The 24,372-nt window shown below is 38.3% G+C and overlaps 2 protein-coding genes and 1 long non-coding RNA gene across 3 annotated transcripts in view; 1 reads left to right on the top strand and 2 right to left on the bottom strand.

Annotated features, from left to right (window-relative positions):
• Positions 1–236, bottom strand: part of LOC106933799 (rho GTPase-activating protein 7) — a 43,578-nt gene extending 43,342 nt beyond the window's left edge. Inside the window, exon 1 of the mRNA XM_088012343.1 lies at positions 13–236. Within this exon, the coding sequence (XP_087868469.1) occupies positions 13–25 (13 nt within the window). The 5' untranslated portion in view covers positions 26–236. The remainder of the gene's footprint in view (positions 1–12) is intronic.
• A 1,801-nt stretch (positions 237–2,037) lies between these two features.
• LOC148155535 (uncharacterized) lies at positions 2,038–7,688 on the bottom strand. The gene is made up of 4 exons (XM_088012342.1): positions 7,161–7,688; positions 5,813–5,896; positions 5,134–5,226; positions 2,038–4,283 (listed from the first exon to the last, which is right to left on the bottom strand). Exons 1-4 carry the CDS (start codon positions 7,293–7,295, stop codon positions 4,116–4,118), a joined length of 480 nt encoding a protein of 159 aa, XP_087868468.1. The 5' UTR covers positions 7,296–7,688; the 3' UTR covers positions 2,038–4,115.
• Positions 7,689–12,259: 4,571 nt separating this feature from the next.
• LOC106913152 (uncharacterized) lies at positions 12,260–14,427 on the top strand. Its single transcript, XR_015765210.1, has 2 exons — positions 12,260–13,690; positions 14,006–14,427. It is a non-coding gene; the product is annotated as an uncharacterized LOC106913152 (long non-coding RNA).
• Positions 14,428–24,372: the final 9,945 nt, after the last annotated feature.

The raw sequence follows: 24,372 nt of genomic DNA, 5'->3' as shown, positions 1-24,372 counted from the left end.
TCACATACTCACTTTTGATCAACATTGTCTTTTCTGAAGAAAATTCAACAGGTTTCCATGTCCAATACGAACAAAAGTCAAAGTTTATAAGACGTTAAATCCGAATGGGGAAATAAATCCAGAGATGTCAGAGATGGTAAATTCCAGTTGCACTGCTCATGTTGGGCATCATGTTAATGAAATCATTGTTGAAGATTTTCCCCTTTTCCCTACCACTCCCCTTCCTCTGGCCTGGACTGGACCATCTGAGAACTGGGAGAGGGTTGGGAGGGGAAACTTCCTAAAAATAACCAAATAGAGCGCTTCAGTGGACATGTGAGAGGTTGCCTGAGGAGACTGTGAATACTTTCAAACTGAGACATGGAGAAAAAGTGACTGGTAGGAAGGGTGAATTTGGGAGATAAAATCTGTGAAATGTTTTTGACTAAGAGCAATTAATTAGTCCCAGAGTGACCAGGACTTGGTACAGGAATGACCTCTGGTTGGGCAGAAGCTGGAAGTTTTTATGTTGTCTCTTCAAAATAAACTCAGGGTCCATTCACAATTCCCACAGTAAAACTTAAGCACTTTTCATGCATTTTCCCTTTTTTCACTTCTATCATTGGTACAGATTAGGAGAGGGCAATAAATAAAGAACAATATATATCACAACAGACATATGATCAGTATCAATAGATAGTACTTTGACATTATATTAAATATAGAATATTCACTAAATTCCAATCCAGAACCGCACAGCATTCTGGGGGATTTAGGCAGAGGAAAGTTTTAGCCGCTCAATGTCTAACGGCTAACTAAGCAAGGTTGGTGGCATCAACTAACTCACTTACTCTTTGGTTACTTAGCAGCATTTTGCTGAGAAACAAGCAGTTCCAAGTTCCCCTCAACTTTGGTTACTAAGCAACCAACTGTTAAGTAACTTGTGCAGGAGCAGTTCAAGGTTTCACCACAAAGTCTCACAACTGTTTAAAAATAAAACTCAATGCCATGAGGTGAAAATTGTGAATAAAATAGTTTGGCAGTATTTCAGATATTTTAAACAAAATATTAATAAATAATTATCAATATTCACAATTAACAATGTCAACTGGTATGAAGTAATATCTTGATACGTTTTTCAGCCTAAACACACAGATATCTGAGGTCTAGTATGAATCAACATCGATCTGATAAAACTGAGTTGACTTAAAATGTTTCTTTTTTTTAAACAGACATAAATGTACTGAATTATAGATTTATTTGATAACTCTGTACCAGAACGGCACACTCAAGTACAGCAATAGCTTCACAAGCTTTGTCAAACACGTAAAAACAACACAACTTTAATTTGTAATTAGAAACATAAATAAATAATAAAAACTGAAATAGACAAAAAAGTTGGTTGACTACATTGATCAAACATTTAAAAATAAACTGCAACAAACCTTCTTTAAAATGATTCAGAAAGTAGATTTATGAATTATACATAAAATATAAAATAAATGAAGCATGATGTCGCTCAGAGAATTAGACTGAACAGATCTGCCATTACGTATCAGGCAAACTGTTACAATACCCAATCTAAAATTTTTATCAATGTCAGGATTGATACAGATATTAATATCGGATTGTTGCATCTTTAATATTAAGTTAAGTTTTCAAAGTTTTCTAGCACCACACAAAACAAATCAAATGGAAATGATCAAAGTCATTTTAATTTGTCATTCAATTGATTGACTTATTGTTGATGATTAATGCCTGGTGACGATATTTTATATTCTACAACAGGGACAAAGTAAAGGTTTTGAAATGTCTCTGACACACACACCAGACTGGTTAAAGAGAACACTAATGAAAATATCTCCAATTTTGATTATATTAGTTAGCATCTAAAATACAAGCCACTATTTATTTCAATCACACAGATCAATAACTCACTACGCCATTGGGAATAATAAAGATTCACTACATTAAAATAATTAAAGCAAATTGTGTTAGGGTAAATTGTCTTCATGCCCAAATTAAATGGATAAACACAATATACAAAGGAAGTTGTAATTTTTCTTTTTTAACCAAAAACGTTCTGTCTACGTTTTCTGGCATTTAGAAAACATACATTGTTTTTGTAATTCTAACTGACCTAAATGAAGATAAGTTGAAGTCTTGATTTAACTTAAGACAGAAGAAAAAAATCTCTTTTTATTAGTTGTGATTTCAACTGTAAATGTTTTCCAAATTCAGGTTTTTAATCAAACGTTGGATTGCACTTTATTACTAAACTGTGCAGTTTAAATATCATGAACTTTCAAGCACTTTACAAACCTAGAAGACACCGAACAGAAATTCAAGCATGTTCAAAGATTTTTAAACATCGGTGCAAAAGCTGCAAGAGTTCAATGCAACGTAAGAACTTTAAACGGACAAAATAATCCGACTTTCTGCATCTGAATGAGAGGGATGAGGTCTTCCCATTTCCTAATACAACATTAATCTTGAAGGTTTAACCTCAACTCGGACTGAGGAACACTTTCATCAGTAATGGCCGTTCATCAGACTCGTAGGTGTCTGATTATAGGATTTTAAATGGGCATATCTCCCCCTGCGAGGAGCGGAGACCGGTCCGTGGGATGCGTCACATTAACTCACAAGTGGAGGAGCAAAAAGATGGAGTATGTAAACAATTAATAGACTTCTCTGAGCCTGCAGCATCATGGAGGGGAAAAGAGCAACAGAAAAAGAGGTTCAAACTTTCCGTCTCCTCCCTGATGGGAGCTCAGAAATCTCAGTTAGCCGTTTAAAAAACAACAAAAAAAACATGTTTAAGGAGTCATATTTCATAAAAAAAACATCCAAGCTCAAACAGCAGGGTGTCTCTAAATAAGTTTATTCAAATGTTTACTCTTAGATTTTACATTTATAATTTATGAAAACATCTGGGATCTTCAACAGAACCAGCAGTTCAGAGAAACGTCAGTGTGTACACACAGATCTGAGATAAAGGTTTTTATGAAACAGTCTTTCGCAAATGTTGAGATCACAAAGTAGTGCTCAAGTCAGATGCAGTTTTCAAAAATCAAATAGTAAACTGTGTCCACCTGAGTGTAAATTAACCTTTGAAGACATCTAAGGTTCGGCAGAAACAGCAGATAGATCAGTGAGGAAGTTCTGGAGAAGATTAGACCAGAGACAAAGTTCACAAATGACATCCTTAATTTTAAGCATCTCACAGAGAATCCATGTGAGGACAGATGGACAGCTGCAAACTGACGGGCCTGGGAAAGGGCTGGTTGGTCAAATTTGTAACATCTGACTCATGGGTTATATTTAAGTGACTTACTATGGAAAATTAACTTTTTGTATGCTTTCATTCTTCCATTCGGTTCTCAACTGCTTCTAAAACGTGTTGCATTCTTGTTGGTTGTGCAGCAGGTTTTACTTCTGCTTTTCAAAGAGGTATGGCTGTATAACTGCACATCTGTTTGCAGCCATTTTCACATGTGCACTGAAAAAAATAACTCTTTGGATTAACATAAAAAAATCATGGAAAGATTTTCCACCTGATTACTTTGCTTTATTTCAGCACTATGTAATTTTGTTACTCCGATTTAAAGGAAATGTGTTGGTTCAACTTAATTTTTGTGGTTGATTCAACTTATTTACTTTAGTTGGACCCAATGTAATTTAATAGAGCCAGCCTAACTAATTTTACACTGATAACTTCACACTACTTAATTAAGTTGATTCAACTCATGAAAATTAAGTTAGCTGAACAAACATGCTTCATGCTGAAAGAAAGCTATATAATCGTGTGGAAAATCTTTCCATGATTGAATTATGTTAAATCAAAGACATTTTCTTAAGTGCTATTAAATTAAGTGTTTTAAGACCACACTGAAAGAAGAAAGAACACTCAACAATGAGAAAAAGTACAACATGAACTGTATTTTCAAAATTGTTATCCATTTTCTTTTTACACAGCACAAAAAACAGCTGAGTTGAAAGTTGAAATAAACAACAAAAGGTCAGTTTTGTTTTTCCAGAAAAAAACTGGGCTGTGTTTAGCATAGATCAAATTCTTAACAACATAAAAAGTGTCAGTAAATTCGCTCAACTTTGCGAACTGTAACAGTTAAAATTTAGTTTTCGACTGCGGTCTTTGGAAAAACATGTAAAGATAGATTGCTCAAGTTGTTCATCACTTCCACCCCGTCCAGGAGAATCCCAACATCCTCAATGGCATCGCCAGGCTCTGCACTCTCCGGTCGAATAACAGATTCCACAGACGGTCTCGGCCATTTGTGCACCTTGATGATGGGAACATGGGTGGGGTATTGGGGGGGAGAGATTTCACATCTCATTAAATAAAAAAATAACTTTACACTTATTTGGCTGACTCAACAACAGCTAAGGTCCATCAAAGATCTGTCTGTGTTAATTGTGAGTCCAGTGGTAAGATTTTCCATTTAGAAAAGGTACCATATTTTCTACATTTTCACAAAAATCGTCTTATAATGCGGTGCACCTTGTGGTGCGGAAAATACGGTATATTGTCTCATATGGAAAAACATGAAGAGAAGGGATGAATCCCAAATAGGCCCCATATTCCATGGCCTGTTCTCCTCAATTGAAATGACAGTCTGAGGATCCACCACACAGACTGTCATTCTAAACCAGTACAAAGCCCTGACTCTGTACACAAAAAAAACATCTTATACATGAAGAACCTGTCTTATTTCCTGGATGGAGGAAATGTCATGACTATGTGTGGTAGTTATTTCCAAATAGATCAGTACTAACATCTTAGGTAAAGTTACTTAATATTTTTGTCTGCATATGAAACAATGCTGTTAGAAAAAAAGACTAAATAAAACAGGCCAAAGATCTTTTTGTGGAGTTTAACTCACCTAAAAATCCTCATTTTAAACCCACTTAACAATAACTGTAATTATATCAATCTTACTAATAATTATCCTTTTCTGTTGGAGAAATCTAAAAGCATCTCAAAAGTCAAATTAAAATTGAATGTACCCAAGTGAAAAAAAGAAGAGTTTTAATGATCATCTCTTACTTTAAATTTATTGGTAATTCACAGGAAGTCCAATTAACTCCAACTATAATCACCTCTTTTGTGGACACAAAGATAAATTAACATACCATGTACTCTTTCTCCAGCTTCTCTGGATCTTCATCCAGGTATGCACACAGGCCTTTTAGGATCCACTCTCGTCTGACTTCAGCCGTGTTTTCCTAAATATGCAGATCAGAAAACAATGAGAACAACCGCAAAAATCCAGCAGTATACTATAGGGTCACACACTTGAAAACTTAAATTCAAATGAAGTCACAACGAAAGTGATCAGTGGCTTGCAGCCTATTTGAAAGATCTTTAAAATTGTTATTCTCCTTTCATTATGCCATGACTAAAATTAAGTTTAACATTTTATTTAAGCTTCTAACTGAAGCTGTCACCTAAGAAATATTTATGTCTGAAACAAGGGTACAGTATAGGGGGATATACTGTGAAAAATCTATTTCCTCTGCCTTCTCCCAGTGCTAGAAACAACCAGTCAGTGGCAGGAGAGTTTTAGTGCTGTCAATCCCAATCTCATGTTGCTGCTCATCCTTCTTCCCCCTTGCTCTGTACTATTCTGTAGCTAGCACAGGGCTGATAGCAGCTCATATCTACTAGACAGAGAGAGACAACACTCCTTACAGTTCCACATCCCCACGCAAATAAAGACAAATAAAACTGACTTGCCAAATACAAGTTCAGCTGAACCCTTATGATCGCTCTAACACTAGATTCAGTCATTTTAGATCTGGCAAAACTTACCATTAGCCACTGCAATCTAAAACTTGATGGCCGATGACCCACTTCACCAGTGCTTATGTAGGTGGATAACAGACAGGTGATGTTCTGAAAGAGATCAGATTTTCAAACATTAAAATATGTAATTCACCCTGAGCAGAGTTGTATCTGAACATTCAAACTTTTAGTACAAGTCTCTTGAATGGATCATGAATCAATCAATCAAATTTTATTTGTACAGCACATTTCAGCAGAAAGACATTTCAAAGGGCTTTACATAATTAAAAACAGAAACACAGAGTCATGCAACATTTAATAAACAGTGAAACAGATAAAAAGTAAAGCCAAAAACATTAAAAACATTGAAGACATTAAAACCGCACTAAGCCTAATTTAGCTATAAGCAACTCTAAACAGGTGGGTTTTAAGTTGAGATTTAAAGGCACCCAGTGTGTCAGCTGTTCTGAAACTGAATATAACCACTGGGCACATGAAAGCATGTATGTGCAGAACAGTGGTGACTTGAACATGGTAGAAAGTAATACAAATATAAAACATAAAAATCTGAACAAAAACCTCAACATTTCAAAATTAAACCGATAAACTTAAAAATTGTTTTTGAACTACAATTATTTGGGGAAAAACAAGTACAATAACAAAATACATCTTTAGAGCAGAGGAGGAATATATGCATAAAAAAAAAAAAGAAAGCCTGTTCATGGACTAATAGGAATAATGGACAATCCTCTGAGTGTTTCAGCCAGAAAAAAATACTAGAAATCCATAGCTAGCAGGTGGACATTTATGTGGACATTGCAAGCACATTTAAAGCTCTAACAGCAAAGGTCTCCGCAGGTTCCTCTGACTCAAATTTAATACTTTTTATTATTAATAAATGAAGAATCTGTATTACGATAGAAAGCCACAAAAGTGTGTGTGTATCCAATGTCCACTCTGCATTTACCTACATAATAACAGTACTGAAATTAAATAATAATAATAATAAAAAAACATTTAAATAGACTTATGTTTGGCCCCAGTGTTTAAAATCCACTAAACCTCAGACTTCAGAGTTTGTATGGCACCAGATGCTGAATTTACATCAGTCCAACTTTTTTCCAGGGAGTTTTAACAACCTGAGGAGGAGCAAAACTGTGACATTTATGGGGTCCGTTTTTTGCCTTGACAGCAGCTTTGTGACCCTTACACTGCTTCATGTGATGTTAGCATGATTTGAGTACATCAATTACATAGAAACGTGACCGAACATAGAAAAAAATGTTTTTTAAAAAAAGTCTGATGATTTTAATTTGCATATTTTTATTTCGATTTTTATTTTGATTTAGACGGATGAAAATAGACTGAATCTTACCTTTTTCAAATTAAGCAGATCCAAATCAGGAATCTTCCCGCTTCTCTTGAAAGAACAGTTTGAAGTTTTCCCAGACACAAGATCTCGCGTGATCTCGCTAGCATCTCGCGTGATCTTCCGTAATTTCGCTAGCATCTCGCGTGATCTTCCGTAATCTCGCCAGTGTCTCGCGTGATCTCCGGGTCTCGCTAGACCCTCTTCGGCGGGAGATTAGTCTGACTAAATTGAATCACGTTGTCTCAACTTGAATACATTTTATTAACGCTAGGTTGTTGAATTTTATGTTTATTTGACGTGATTTTGTCATATTTGCCTTTGAAACATAAAATAATTCTGTTAAACATGTTATTTTTTATAAATGCAATAACCACTTCAATTCAGTTGTGCTTTGACACAAGCATGGAGCAAGCAGGAAATGGTGCAAATGTTAGAAAAACGCTGATTAATTACCAGCTAACCATCACTTCATGTGATGTTAACACATGTTAGCCACTGACATGAGTACATCAATTACATGGTGTGAAGGTATCACTGTTAAATAAGTTGGTTTCAACTAAATTTGCATTCATTTTAATCAAGTAAAGTCAATTTGGTCCAAAACATTGCAAATTAGTTGGTCTGGTTCTATTAAATTACATTGGGTCCAACTAAAGTAAATAAGTTGAATCAACCACAAAAGTTAAGTTGAGCCAACACATTTGCTTTAAATTGGAATAACCTTAATAAATTAAGTTGAGCCAACACATTTTCTTTAAATTGAAGTAACAGAATTACATAGTGCTGAAATAAAGCAAAGTAATCAGGTGGAAAATCTTTCCATGATTTTTTTTATGTTAATCCAAAGAGTTATTTCTTTCAGTGTACATAGCAACACTGATATGTGCACAATCCTGCCAGGAAAATTTAGTATTCTGTAAACTGCAGCTGGCGTTTTCCTGGCACGAAAAACAATCATCTCGCAGGGCCTCGTGTGATTTCCCATGATCTCGCGGGATCTGCCGTGATCTCGCTCGTCGCCGCCAGCACAAGATCAGTCTGACTATAATGAATCGTGTTATCTCAACATGATTCAATTTCATAAACGTTAAGTTGATGAATTTCTTGTTTGTTCAACATGATTTTATCACGTTTTTGTTTAAAACATGAAATTATTGTGTTAAAAGTACATGATATTCTTTTAGTAATCTAATAACCCCCTAAGTTCATTTTTTTGAGTGTGAGTGTAAAGCTGAGTTGGGCGTGGCCAGCAGCAGTTTATCTGGATTCAAAGCGACAAGAGGCCCTAAAACAGCTCAATCTGAAAGAAGCTCAAAATAGGCTGAACCAAGCAGACGATTATCTCATTATTTAGGAAATATTTCATTATTTAGGAAAGATCCTATCCCATCCTGTTAGTGGAAGCATAATAGATCACCTTTAAATAAGAATCAGGTACTGGACCTTCAGAAATCCTGTGGGGCCCAAGCCCAGTTTAATAAAATAATAAGCAAAGAGGTCTGGATTGGATATTTTGCAGCTGGTCAAAGACAATAGTTAAAAATAAGGATCAATGTTGCATTCCAGAAGTTGACCTGTTGTTCTGCCAACACAAAGGCTCTTCTGTCTCAGAGTGCTACATAAAAGTGCATTTCCTCTTCCCAAGGCACAGCCTGTCGGGCAGCAGCAGAGGAAGAGTCCAACAATACTCCCAGCGGATGGGAGTTGGTGTATGTGTGTGTGTGTTGTGGTGTTTGTGGGTGAGGCGGCTTCAGCAGGAGAGGATTTGTTTACACTCACAAGCTTTGGCCCGCTGCACGTTCACAACGGCCTGTATGTATGCTGCCTGTGTGTCTGGGCTCCAATTTGGCGTTTGTGAACGTGTCAGAGTGTGTGTGTGTCATCAGAATCAAGCTTCAGAGGCTCTGGTCCTGGTATTTCCGATGCAGCAGGAAAGGAAACACTCCTAAGCTGTGCTTTTCTGAGTGCTAAAACCTAGAAGACCTGATACTGAATTTAAACGGGTTGTTTTGTCTTGTAACATTAATATAGAGTTAATTTACTGAAGATAAAACAAATAAAGAACCAAGTTTATCCTTTCATGTTTCATAAGCGACAGGACAAATAGACCCACAGAACCAGGGGTCACAGAACCAGGGGTCACAGGTCAGGGTCAAACAGAGTTCACTTGGATTACAGTTGTAATGAGATGTTTGTTCCTGTCAGCAGATAATAAAAACACTCAAAAGCTAATATAATATAATTCACTGGTTCACTTAACATCTAGAGGTTTGTCACAGAGTGACGTATTTGCACCGTTTATCACAGCAAATTAAACTCTAAAAATGACCTTAGATTCAATTTGTCTGAAAATATACAGTATTTAAAAATATTGTTGAAAGCGATGTTGAGTTATGACCAAATTCTCTTTTTTTCCTCAGCATGTTACCAAGACGAAGCCCAACAGATTTACTTTCACAAGTGGAGCATTGCAGGTTTCACTGTAATGCTCCTGTTGGTATATAGAAAAGAAACTACTAGAAGCATTTTGTGCTTCCTTCTACAGAGATGCCGACTTATGGTGTTTTCACTCCTCATAGTCCGATAGACTCTGTCCTATTGGAGACCAAAATTACAACATGTATTACATTTTCTGCTGGTGCAGTTAAATTTCACACTCTTTGAAAAACCTGTTCCTCACCAATGGTGGCGCCGCGTCAAGAATCATTGAAGGAAACACAACAAAAACTTCTGGAGAAGACACTGAGCCAACTTCTTTCTTCACTAAATGTAACCATATTGGAGCAGTGTCAGATTTCAGTGGTTGGAAGATTTCTCTTTTGTCATAGGCAAAAGACCAGAAGTTATTTCTCCCACGAGCACTAGATGTGTGTTTATTTTTGCTGTATTTACCCAGAATGCTCTGCTCTGTAGTCTGCTTCCTGCTCTTGGAGCGGAGTCCGGTCTGCTTGGTGTTCACATATGCTTTGAAACTGCACCAGAGTTCCCTGCAACCGAACTGAGACCTGGGTTTGCAGGTGGATCAGAGTTTGCTTTTTAGGTCTGCATCAGAGTTTGACTTATGCATTCACACCTTCCCAAATGAAGCAGACTAAACAGGGCTGGTGTGAATGCATCCTTTGACACACATGACTTGGTACCACCCCATGATGCCAAAGGTACCAAAAGTTGGCACAATGATTATGGTTGTATTGTGTTTGGATGACCAGCAAACTGCTCTGACAAGAACAGACAAGAATAAATAATTCTGTGTTTTCCTTCTATCTCTGTTAGCTAGTTGCTAAACTAAAGCTAAGTTAAAGCTAAAAGAAATGACATGTTAGGAAACGCCCTCAAAGCTAAGATTACAGGGTAATAGGAGCTAGGTAACGCCCTCTTTGGGGTGTAACTTAGATAGAGGCTAACAAAGGAAGGCACAACCTCTTCCGGGATGCCATTTTTGTCCGTTACCTCCTACAGGTGGCAGGTCACAATGGACCAGCTGTATTTTGGTATTAATAAATGGAATTCATGAATTCAACTCACTGACTCTTCTGTAACCTCATTACATCAAGAACTCAGCATGGAGAACGGATAATTCTCCACAAATCCCATAGAGAATCTATGGACTGTTGTCAAGAGGTAGATGAAAGAAGTAACGCTGAAGACCTGAAGGTCGCTATCAAAGCAATGTTGGCTTCCTGATCACCTCAGCAGAACCACAGACCCACATTTCTATTAAAATATATTTTCATTCATCAAAATTAAAGGAAATAAACACTTCAAATATATCAATCTGTGTGTAGTGAACCACTTATTGTTGGCATTCTTATTTACTAAGATGTTTATAGACACATCCCCACTAACATCTTCAGCTTCCTTTATCTTCAGTAGTCTCCACGCTGAGATTTTAGTCAGAGGATGAGGCCAAACGCTGCAACCAAAGCCAACAGTCCCAGTTGGTGCTTAACAGAACTTGGAGCCGAAATGGTGCTGAAAACCTGGTAATAGCCTCTTTCAGCGGGGTGCCAGGAGCTCGGCTGACCCATGGCAATGTCCTTGGCTTTTCATTCGCTGGCCAAAACAAAGCAACACACACAAAAACAAACTTTATTCGCAGCAGAATGTCAGTGAGTACAGTTCTGATGCTCAGCTGGGATAAAATGGCTGCTAAACTGTGTCAGCACATCTGCCAGGATATCTAGCAGGATATCTATTTACTTGTAGCAATTACAGATAAAGTTTCAGTCGTCTAGTCTTATATATTTGCTGTCCAAGCTGATGCACAGCATTAACTTCCTCAATAAAAGCAACTGTTTTCCTTCTTTAATCCAAGTTTCACTAACAAACACATCCAGACATTCACATTTGCCCCGATCTCATACTTTCGTCTTCGACTTATCGGCTGGTAATTCATCAAATACGGAACCACAGCTGACAGTATGGTAATGTTTGGGTCTTAGCATGGAAATGGGGATGAACTCCAGGAGAAGATAACTACATGGTAAGAAGAAAGCAATCCATCAAATAAATCCCCAACCAGCCGTTTCTGCTTGTTATGTCAACAGCAGTGGAGATGGAGTGGAATATTGTAACAAATAGTTGCCTTTATTCAGTTAACTGCCTTCAAACTTTATATTAACTAATGTTTTAGTTGTTCTTATTGTGTTTTTTGTTAGCTCATAAGTAAATAATCAACCTTATATGGACATCTTAAAATACAAAACTTGGAAGCAGGTGCTAAACAATTAAAGGTTTTTTGTAAGGCTTCAGCTAATGATTATTTTAGTAATCCATTATTCTAACAATTAAATGAGATGGATAAAACCACAGAAGCCTTTTTATGCAATATTAGAAGCACATTAAAATATGCATTAAACAAAGCAATTTCTTTTTCAAATGTGAAAATAAACATTTTTATGGAAACCCATTTCCGCCATGAAAGAAAAAATAAGATCAACAGGAAGTCATAATTTTGACTTACAAAGTCATAATTACGATTTTCAAAGTCATAATTTCGACTTTTAAAGTCATAGTTATGAGATTCAAAGTCATAATTTTGACTTTGAATCTCGTAATTATGACCCGTCTAGCAACACCAAGCAGGCTAAAAGATACAAAAAAGCAAAATTTTGGAAAATGAATTGTCCCATAATTACAATTACATGTATATTATAATGAGTTTAAGAAATGAAAGGCCTTTGTTTCAGATGCAAAAACTTAAGAATGCACAGAGACCCTGACATAGAAATACATTTACAAATTTTCAGGAAAGCGGCCCTCAAGAGCTGAGGTATGGAGTTAGATTTGTTTCACAATTATTCAATCAAAAAAAAAAATCATGTCAAACAAAAATAGTAGTATTCAATCAAAAAAAAAAATCATGTCAAAGCAAAAATCACTAAGTTTTTTTTAAACTGTTTTTTTTGTTTTTGGTTGAGTCTCTTTTTTTTGGTTGAAACTTTTTTTTTTGGTTGAGTCTCTCTTTTTTTGGTTGAGTCTCTTTTTTTTGGTTGAAACTTTTTTTTTTGGTTGAGTCTCTTTTTTTTGGTTGAAACTTTTTCTAAGTTTTTGGTTGAATTCGTTTTCTTGCTTATACAACTTTATTTGCTTTGGGGAAGCTTACATGAACATTCTGGGCGGGGCTTAAGGACGAGCGATGTAAGACGTGTTCCGATTGGTTAGCGCTGACTAAAGCGGATGACTCCCTGAGATCTCAGAACTCTGTCCCGAACTGCAGGGCTTCGGTGACGGGACACAGAATGTGAATGGTAAGTAATCTTCACAAAATTACACCGTTTATCAGGTTCTAAAGTGTCCACCCTGTTTCAAAGAAGAAATCTTACTCAACTTATGACGACAGTCACATATTTTGTCTGCCGTGATCCCCGGTAGCATATTGTGCTAGCTAATGTTAGCACTAGGTAAAGTTCATAAACTAGGCTTGTGTAATATTCGCCTGTCTTTATGTTGAATTCGTTAACCAGCGCACCTCTGTCGAGTGGCATTAAGCGTGGAAAATACCAAATATATCTGGAGGAAATATGTGTTAAAAACTGTTGCGCAATCCTCAGTGTGTGTGTGTGTGTGTATTAACTAGCATTGAAGCTAAAATGGGAAAACAGCGGATCGTTGCACCAATGTTATCAGGTCCACATTAATCTGCACCACACGTCAAGTGACTGTGCAGATGATTTATTTACCAAGCACATAATCAGTGCTGTAGATGAGGGGAGGCAACGTAACTCTTAAATATATACATTTTCTTCCAGATGTAAAATGTAAAACTAAGCTGGTAGGTCACAGGCCGAAGGAGGATATTCACATAATTTCTGTTTTTTATTATTTGGTGGGTGTGTGTCCTGTACTTAGTTTTATTCCGAATTAGATGTAATATGCCTTTTGCTGTGTTATGATATTAAATTAATTTGGTGTTCTCCTAATTCCCCATTCTAGTATGACCAGCAGAGAGCAGCTGAAGCAGGACAGGCTTGTAGGTCTTACTGATTCCTCCAGCTGCTACAGACGATCAGAGCATGAGGATGGAGAGATCAGTAAGTGTTGAGTCAGAGAAGGTCAGGTAGGGAAGGAAGTGTTGCTTATAGGGGCCGTGTGTGTTTGGCTAAATATATTTCTCCAAGTCAGTTTATTTAGTGGTTTTAAAAATAATGCATGCTTATGTGTTAATGATACATTGTAATAAAAATACAAAAATTACCACCAACATCCTGGCAGAAATAAATAAACAAGTTTATATCAGAGCTTTTTCTTTTTGGATCTGGAACACATTAAAAGCGAATTACCAAATTTGCTTTATTCTCTATCATGTTAACGTTCAGTTATTTCTCCCTTTTTCATCCTCACTGCAGCTGGAGCTGGACTGGAGTTCTGTTTGGCTTTAGTGGCTTCCTGGATGGAGACATCGGCTGACCTAAACGCATAATTTTCCCTCTCCCATTATAAACTTAGCTTTTCTTCAACATGGAAAATACTCCTACATCAGTAGCTCTGTTTGTTATTTTGACATCAATGCTTACCTGGTGGCCAGTTGATCCTCTTAACCACTGAATGTATCGGAACCACCTGGACTGAGCTGGTTTCGTCAGAGGGAGCTAAGACTTCTCCATAAAATGACTTCCCATATTTTAAGATGTTCTTCTGGTAAAATTGCATCTTTATGATCCTAATATGACTGCATTCTGATAATTAAAAATACTTGTAACCTGGCCATAACACTCCATTATACAACTCACAAGAGGAATGATGGAAATAAAGCCACTTTGTGAAAGTATTTTCTGTATTTTGTTTTAGAAAAGATGAAATATTACTTGAAAGCGTTTAATTTTAATATCTCGCTTGAAGGCCGAATTACATGCAAATACTTCACATAATGTTACAACTGAGATAAGGGAAAAAGGTATGTAAAATGTAGAGTATTACAAAAGAGATTACATTTTATTTTAAGTCCAAACAGTATAACGAAATGAACACTGAAAATATATAATACACTTTCCAGCAGTTACTCAAACTTGTCTTTACTGGTGATGAAAACTCGTCACTCTGGAGGAGAGAGGAAGAGGAGAGAGGAAGAGCAGCTCAGCCCAGTCCAGGATCACTGCAGTGTCAGGGTAGCTGCTTAAAGTCTGCAGGTAGATTTTTGCGTAGCTGGTCCTCTGGTTTTCAGATCCTAATTGTAAATAAAAAGTTAGTCAATGTTGTGATGATCAGTAGTGACCATCAGTCCACAGTCAGTTGACTGTGGACTGATGGTCACAGTCCACAGTCTGTGGACAGCGAGGTGGTCAGCGAGGTGCAGGTGCTTGGATCCAAGGGAAAAGCAATTTAACAACAGGAAGGTCTCAAGAGGTCGATGGAGTGGAGTTGATACGAGTTCCCCTCTGTCCTGGGTGAACATCATGGAGAGTCTCAATCATGGCTCAGAAACACATATTTCCTCCAGATATATTTGGTATTTTCCACGCTTAATGCCACTCGACAGAGGTGCGCTGGTTAACGAATTCAACATAAAGACAGGCGAATATTACACAAGCCTAGTTTATGAACTTTACCTAGTGCTAACATTAGCTAGCACAATATGCTACCGGGGATCACGGCAGACAAAATATGTGACTGTCGTCATAAGTTGAGTAAGATTTCTTCTTTGAAACAGGGTGGACACTTTAGAACCTGATAAACGGTGTAATTTTGTGAAGATTACTTACCATTCACATTCTGTGTCCCGTCACCGAAGCCCTGCAGTTCGGGACAGAGTTCTGAGATCTCAGGGAGTCATCCGCTTTAGTCAGCGCTAACCAATCGGAACACGTCTTACATCGCTCGTCCTTAAGCCCCGCCCAGAATGTTCATGTAAGCTTCCCCAAAGCAAATAAAGTTGTATAAGCAAGAAAACGAATTCAACCAAAAACTTAGAAAAAGTTTCAACCAAAAAAAAGAGACTCAACCAAAAAAAAGAGACTCAACCAAAAAAAAAAAGTTTCAACCAAAAAAAAGAGACTCAACCAAAAACAAAAAAAAAAGGTTGAAAAAAAACTTAGTGATTTTTGCTTTGACATGATTTTTTTTTTGATTGAATACTACTTTTTTTGTTTGACATGATTTTTTTTGATTGAATACTACTATTTTTGTTTGACATGATTTTTTTTTTGATTGAATAATTGTGAAACAAATCTAACTCCATACTGAGGTTCATTAACATAAAAGCATGTAAAGCGTCTGCTAAATCCTTGTAGCCTTTTGGCAATTTATGTTTATGATTTTGCAATAAAAATGGGAGTAAAAAAAGTATAGATTGGAAACCAAATAGTTTATCTTATTTCATCCACTTTTAATTCATCAACTTCAATATTATTATTTACGTGTTATAAATGTTACATCCCAGGTGCTCTGTAAATAAACTCCAGCTTGTTGCTCAATCAAGACTGGGTCTGTTTCCCATGCCAACGGTAAATGTATGCTACTGTTACAGGATCAGATGTTCCTGTTGGGAAATCCCACCGCAACACACATCCAATCAGGTCCGTCCAACTATTTTACTTAAAATGGAACAATGTGCTCTTTAACAAACCTCACCTTGAACAGTGGTCGAGTCTAATTCTGGCTCCAGCACAAAGAGTTCCCTTAAAACAGCTGAACTATAGGGTCAAACCCAACCAGTGGTGATCAAATATTAATGTCCTTTATCCTTGATAAAGGATATTAAAGCTTGTATAATTTTGATAATATTTGGATTATAGAAAACTCTCACCTTCAGTTATTTTAAAAATCATTGCAATTGTTGGTTGTATGACCATTCCCATTCTACCCCACAAAAATGGGTAAAAAAAAAAAAAAGAATAACCAAAAATTAATTTAAAATTCAAACTTAATATTAACTTAAATTAGCAGCTGAAAATAATTTATGTGCAGTAGAGAAAGTCTCTTTGAGCTCTTTGGATGTAAAAACAAGTATTATTTTATTATTTTAGTAATCTAATATTTCGTCAGTTATTTTCACAACTGTTTGATTAAATTGAATTATAATTTAACCACAAGTCTTTAATACAATGTTAGAAATACATTAAAAGATCCAAATAAATGAATTCATTAATAAAGATCTTATTACCTAAAACCCAGCCACATAGCATTCCTTTGGTGAATTTGAACTAGAAGCTAAAAGCTAGTGGAGTTTTGGGTAAAATGTGTTGACAGACAAATGTGTTTTTATATCAGTTCAGACCCATGCAGAGCAGAGGGAAGTTGTCAGACCGCGTCTTCACCCCACATCAGGTGCATCATTGATAACTTAAATGGAATCATTTCATTTCATTGTTTAGGACGAGTTACTGGGGCTGCAGTCTGTGCTTTTTGTAATGCGGAGAAAAAGCTTTGTGTATTTATCTGCTTAATATGTGATGGAGCGATGTGGATTTTCTGTTCAGCTTGTTGATTATTAATAACACAGAATGAAAATTAAATTCAATTGAATATGTCATTCTACATTTTATGCCGGAAAAGGGTAGAGTGCCTTCTCCGGGTCACGGGGGTCGTCTTGACCCAAGTGGAGGAGTTCAAGTATCTTGAGATCTTGTTCACAAATGAGGGAAGAAGGGAGTGGGAGATCGACAGGCGGATTGGCGCAGCGTCTGCAGTGAAGAGGGCGCTGTAACGATCCATCGTGGTGAAGAGAGAGCTGAGACAAACAGCGAAGCTCTCGATTTACCGGTCGATCTACGTTCCCACCCTCATCTATGGTCATGAGTTTTGGGTCATGACAGAAAGAACGAAGTCTTTCTGTGGCCGAACAAGTGGCCGAAATGGGTTTCCTCTGCAGGGTGTCTGGGCTTTCACTTAGAGATAGGGTGAGAAGCTCAGTCATCCGGGAGGGATGGATGGATTGATTCTAAATTTAGAAATTTAGAATGACAAAAATAGGCTATGATAGGATATATTTTAATTTTTTTATATCAGTGATGAGAATTTTTAGCAGCATTCTCATAATGAGCTAACGGAAAAAAGTAGGAACAAAAACCAGTGCATATATATATATATATATACATATATATATAAATTCCCTTCTCACCCTCCGCGGGTGGTCTCTCTTTCATCCTCTGAGCTCGGGTCCTCTACCAGAGGCCTGGGAGCTTGAGGGTTCCTCCAGTATCTTGGCTGTGCTTAGAACTGCACATTTCTGGACTGAGATGTCTGATGTTGTTCCTGGGATCTGTTTGAGCCACTGCTCCAGTTTGGGGGTGACTGCCCCGAGGGCCCCGATGACCACAGGCACCACTGTGGTCTTCACCTTCCAGGCCTTCTCCAGTTCCTCTCTGAGGCCCTGGTATTTCTCCAGTTTCTCGTGCTCTTTTTTCCTGATGTTGTGGTCACTTGGTATTGCTACATCCACCACAACGGCTTTCCTCTGTTCTTTATCCACCACCACAATGTCTGGTTGGTTCGCCATTACCATCTTGTCTGTCTGGATCTGGAAGTCCCACAGGATCTTAGCTCGGTCATTCTCCACCACCTTTGGGGTGCCCGCCACTTGGTTATGTCGTTCCATGTACGCTTTCCCTGCCAGCATCTTGCACCCTGCTGTTATGTGCTGGACTGTCTCAGAGGCCTCCTTGCACAACCTACACCTTGGGTCTTGTCTGGTGTGGTAAATCTGAGCCTCTATTGCTCTGGTGTTTAGGGCCTGTTCCTGGGCAGCCAGGATGAGGGCCTCTGTGCTGTCCTTGAGTCCAGCTTTTTCCAGCCATTGGTAGGATTTCCTGATATCAGCCACTTCAGTTATTTGTCGGTGGTACATCCCATGTAGGGGCTTGTCCTCCCATGATGGTTCCTCCAGCACCTTGTCCTCTGTTCCCCATTGTCTGAGACATTCGCTGAGCACATCGTCCGTTGAGGCTTTGTCCTTGATGTATTTATGGATCTTGGATGTTTCATCCTGGACAGTGGCTCTCACACTCACTAGTCCTCTGCCTCCTTCCTTACGGCTTATGTACAGTCTCAATTACAACGGCTGAGTGAAGTACCATCAGAAAGTCTAATTGAAGATGTGAATGCAGCATTGAGAACGATCCCTACCAACACCATAACAGAAACCAATGTGTGTGTGTAAAAACAAGGTGATAAAAAATTCAGGAGCTGAGGGAAAGACACGAAGAACTGACAGGACAAAGAGAGGAGGAATGGTATGTGATTCTGGTATGTGATTCTGAAACTCATCTGAATCAAATGAATGGCTCGTTATCAGGCCTCTGTAGAGCAGAGGCCTGATAACAACCTTACTGGCATTAAGTCCAGTTATTCCCAGTTTATCTTCTCCTCCCTGCATGATCTCATGAGTGTCTATGGGATTTCCTCTTTCTGTTCTGTCTCCTGCGAAGGTGTGTTGTGTTTGTGTGTCACACCAACACTCATTCTTCTTGAAGTTATTTTCTGAGCAGAAAATTACCGTCAAATTGACATTAAAAGCCCGCCTGCGAGAGCCGTTACCCCCTTCCCTCCTCCTCCATTTATGGAAACTCAATGTTTCTCTACTGCGATGTGATTAGTGGATGACATGAAATGTGAAGAGACGCTGAAAAAAAACAAAACAAAAAAAAACAACAAGCATGTCCTGTGCAGGCACACACAAGTAGGAGATGTATGCGAGGGTTTATTTTTAGCGAGGGAAGGATATAATACAAACAGAAAAGCAGCTGGGTAGCATTTCCTCCAGTGTACCAGAGTTAGTGACTAGAAGACATGAAGAATGTGTGTGTTTTAAGAAAGGGATGGTTAAAAGCTGCTGACACCAAGTACAAAGATCGGAGTCTGAGAACTATCCACTCAGTGGTTGGATCAGATGAAGAAACTCTGATGCACTAGACTGGACTGTAGACTTTATTCATCCAGTTTTTGGTAGAAAAAGCAAGAGAAAAAGAAAAAGGAAAAATCATTCAAATGGAAATTATTGAGCTTGTTATAATTTATCATGTTATTAATTAATTTATTGCTTATAGGTTAGAATTGTGCTGCTCTTGTTCTTTTTGTTGACACTTTCTTAATGCTGTGCAGCTGGAGCTATTTTTGATCTTATTATGGACACTTGTGATGCACATCACTTGTTGTGATGTCTTTAGTTTTGTTTTGTTTTTTACAACTGTAGAGCATCTGAATAGAGTGTCATGAATTGTGGGTGGATGATGGTGAGGGAGAACACAGGCAGACCCAGGTGTAGAAGATAAATGATGATTTAATGAAGTATAAAAGCTCAAAGACAGTTCAGGAAAGCAGGCAGCACAGCAGAGTGGAAGGCTAGGGATAAGCACCAGTAGCAACAGAAACAGAGCCGAATAAACGTGAGCTAATCTGACTCAGGACTTCACAGTTCTACCAAGAAGACTGACATAATACAAACCACAATTGACAAGGACCTGACAAGAGACAAGGACAACAGGCGGACTTAAATACACAGGAGGTAATCATTGGGAACGAGACATAGCTGGGAACAATCAAGGGTGGAAGACAGGACAACATGGAGACTCACTGGACAAAGAAACCAAAAATAAACACACAGAAAACTCAAATCCTCACAATTAGCATCTCAAAAGCTCAAATAAAACCTGAACTATGTTCACAAAACTCTATAAGCAGCCATTTGGGTTTTTTTCTTCTACATTCTGGTGGAGGATTTACATTTTACATTAGCAGTTCACCTACCAATCTCCCACTCCACATTTCTGTCACTTCAAATCAACGGCAAGCAGAGGGCGACACTGATCGTCCTGCAGGCCAGTGTTGTGTTCAAGACCACCTAACCCGAGACCAAGACAAGACCAAGACCAGAGTGTATCGAGACCGAGACAAGACCAAGACTTTTAGGGTCCGAGACCAAGTCAAGACCAAGACCGAGGAAAGTCAAGACCGAGTCAAGACCAAGACCAGCGGCCGTGCTACATGACACAATAAAATGTAAAATATGATCGAAATTGCTTCTCAGAATAATCTGAAAGATCCATATTCCCATAAAAACACCTAGATATTAAATACTTAATACATTTTACCAATACTAAATATTCCATTTCTGTGTTACAATGTGTGGTCTCGTGCCATCCCTAAAAACATAACACCCTGGGAATTTGCCCATATTGCTCATATAAGAATCCACCACTGTTGCACCATTAAACATAGCAATTGAGGCAATGCCCTGACGGTAAATAACGCTCAACTATGAACACTGACCAAGGAGCAACAAGCAAGAAGTAACCAAACAGAAGGCGCTCATCGTGACTGTTTTCACTCTCTATCCCAGTACATGAAGCCAGGTAGTCTGACACCATGGCAGACATTACAGTTGCCACTTTGAACAAAAACAAAGAGCAATGTGCATGCTCTGCGTGCTCTTTCGTTCTTATGTTTTAGTTATTTGTTAATTTAAATATCAACGTACATAATTAAATAATGATGCAGTGTACACAGAGCATTACTAGAACAAAGAACGGGTGTTCTGTCAGGTCAGATCGTCATACGCTTAACACGAACTCACGGTGTTCTGTCAGATCAGCATACGTTGTCAGATAGTCGTACGCTTAGCTCAGACATACATACGCTGTCATTACCATATGATTTTATTTAATCAGCAACATAGAATCATGACGTAGATCATCATACACTTGGTTATTAACAGTTGTATGGCATCCAGCTGCAGCCAGACCTAGTTTAAATACACTTTGAAACCACGACAACGCATGTATATCTATCTAGTTATCATTTTATGTCATATTATAAACAATTTAATGACTTATTTTCGTCATAACTTGTTGCATATGCTGAACTGACAACTCCACTGACGGTCGGACTTCTTAAGGCGCATGCATGGTACTCACTGCATGTATGCTAGGAACATAGAATCATGACGTAGATCTGTTATTAACAGTTGTATGGCATCCTGACTTAGCGGTTAAGTGAGTTTTACACGGGCGTGTGTTGTAGCTGACTCCAGCTGCAGCCAGACCTGCTTTAAATACACTTTGCAACCATGACAACACATGTATATCTATATAGTTATCATTGAAAACAATTTAATGACTTATTTTCGTCATAACTTGCTGCATATGGTGAACTGACAACTCCTCTGACGGTCGAACATGCGCAAGCATGGTACTCACTGCACGTATGCTATTCTGACAGTGTATGGTAATCTGATAGAACAACGGCTCTCAGTGAGTGACACTCCAGTCCTATCTAATAAATAAAGAGCCGTGGAGAAGAATCGACTGTTTCTGAATGTCACATCACTATATTCCAGACTTTTGGACATAGCGTTGTCCTATATATGCGACAAGTCAGTCTACACCTCCGCACAATAATTCAGGCAGTGAGTGACTTTTTTTCATCACAAATTCTTATGTGTCTCTGTACAGCTAGCTTTGCTAACATCACGTTAACGTAGCTTACCTTCTTTGAGCTACTTTTCTAAGTGACGAAAATAGTTAGACGTTGTCCCCACCGTCTGTGAAAGCGAAGCACTGCTGAGTTAGCTGTGGCCATCGTTTTTCTTACTATTTATGCAGCGCTATTATATTACTGACGATTAGACAAACATTTTCTGCCGCTGAGAGAAAACCACTGCATGTCCTGGAGCGCCGCGTGCCAGTGAAAGGTGGGGAGGAGGGAGGAGGGAGTAGCGCCGCACGCGAGTGAAAGGTGGGGAGGGGAGGGGGAGGGGGAGAAACACGTAGTTGCTTGGATTTTAATTGGTGCGTTTTGCATCCACTGAAAACAAAGATGTTAACAAATAAACTGGACAGTATGCTGCACGTTTAATGATATTTTCACAGCTGCGGTCTCGACTGGTCTTGAAATAAAATGCCGAGTCCTCAGAGCCCGAGACCGAGACAAGACCGAGACCAAATGCGGTCGAGTCCGAGACGAGACCGAGACCATCAGAAAACGGTCTTAAGACCGGACTCGAGACCAAGACCGATCTCGAGTACCACAACACTGCTGCAGGCTATGAGTTAATACATTTCATGGATCAAAGTTTAAGTATTTCTTATTATTTCTTCAAGAGCAACTGTGATACAGTATGAATATCTTTCATCCTGGGAGATATTTATACGGTATTTATGAATATCTTACAAATGTAAGAAATGCATACTGTATTTCATTGTATCTAATGAAATACATCCTGTAATACATTATGAATTAAATACTTCACTTATTTTATTTTTTCATCTTAATTTTCTAATCTGCAACCTAAGAGGTTTCTGTGTTGTTACAATTTATAGATATGTCTAAGTTTAATAATAATAATAATAATTTGTTTGTTTATTCAGTCAGTACTCAGAACTGCTGACACAAAATAATGTAAAAATGTAATGTTTTTTAAATATTGTTATGGAAAGATGGCTGACCTTCTCTATACAAGAGAAAGCTCATCAATTATTCATTGGAAATTGATAAAATCAATCAACTTTAGATTAGATGGACTTAAGGGGACCAATCAACTTTTTTACGGTGAGGAACCCAGACGTGGAGGGACTGATTTTTGCTGCGGCCCTGAATCCAACTGGTCCCAATAAAACCAATGCAAAAGCCAGACTAACCAAGCTAAACAAGACACAACTGTATTCATGTGTAAAAAGTGATTCACTCCCATTTACTCCTATTTTGTTTCCATCGAAAATCAGCGCCTGCCTAAAGCTGCCACAACCTGCAGGTGCAGGTCAGGTAACATAATGAGTTTCTTCGTCTGTTTGCTAGAAAGAGCTGACTCGTGCTGGAAAGAACAACGAGTGGCTCGGCTGAACCATAAATTTGCAGTAAAACAAAGGTAATGAGATAAAAAGCACTAAAATGCTCCTGAGAGTCGAGGAAAAGGGCAGAGTAATGTGAGGGTTCTCCGTCCATTTACTAATGGACCTCTCATATAAAACTATTTAACAAAGCTTCCTGCATCTCGTTGTGCCACCAAGAGTTGTGGCTTTGTGATTAAAGCTGGAATGTTTCCTGGCCTGCATTCCTCACAGCCTCCTGTGGAAATGCGGTCTTCCTCATCTCAGAGGCTTTGTAACCGCAGCGTGACGGCAGGAAGTCACCGCCCAGGACGTTACGATCCACCGGATGATTCTGGACACGCCGTTCTGACCGCAGCGTCCACTTCAGGAAGTCCCTGTGTGATTAGCAGGTCCGTCCTCAGGAGGGCAGCGTTATTGCCTGTCAGCTCAACCAGGGTTATAATAGCTTTGGGTGTTTTATCATAGCTTAATTTTATATTATTGCAACTTTTTGTTTGTCTAATTAAACTAGTTGTAGTTAGTTTTTAGACTGGGTTTGCTAGTTATTAGTATTGTTTAATTTTTGTTTAGTCTTAGTTATAGAAGTAGTTTTAGTTTTTAGAACCAACTGACTGGTTTTTCTCCCAACTTTTGGTGTTGCAAATGCCGACAGGAAGACTATGGAGACAACTGACAAACTGCTTGTGTGGAAAAAAAAAAAAAAAAAAGAATATAAAAAAAAAAAATTCCCCTCTCACCCTCTGTGGGTGGTCTCTTTCATCCTCTGAGCTCGGGTCCTCTACCAGAGGCCTGGGAGCTTGAGGGTTCTGCGCAGTATCTTGGCTGTGCCTAGAACTGCACATTTCTGGACTGAGATGTCTGATGTTGTTCCTGGGATCTGTTTGAGCCACTGCTCCAGTTTGGGGGTGACTGCCCCGAGGGCCCCTATGACCACAGGCACCACTGTGGTCTTC

Source organism: Poecilia mexicana, unplaced genomic scaffold (genome assembly GCF_051168715.1).
Source record: "Poecilia mexicana isolate PSO_F unplaced genomic scaffold, ASM5116871v1 scaffold_14, whole genome shotgun sequence".
In the NCBI taxonomy this organism is placed as follows: Eukaryota; Metazoa; Chordata; class Actinopteri; order Cyprinodontiformes; family Poeciliidae; genus Poecilia; species Poecilia mexicana.
This window is presented reverse-complemented; position numbering and strand designations above follow the sequence as displayed.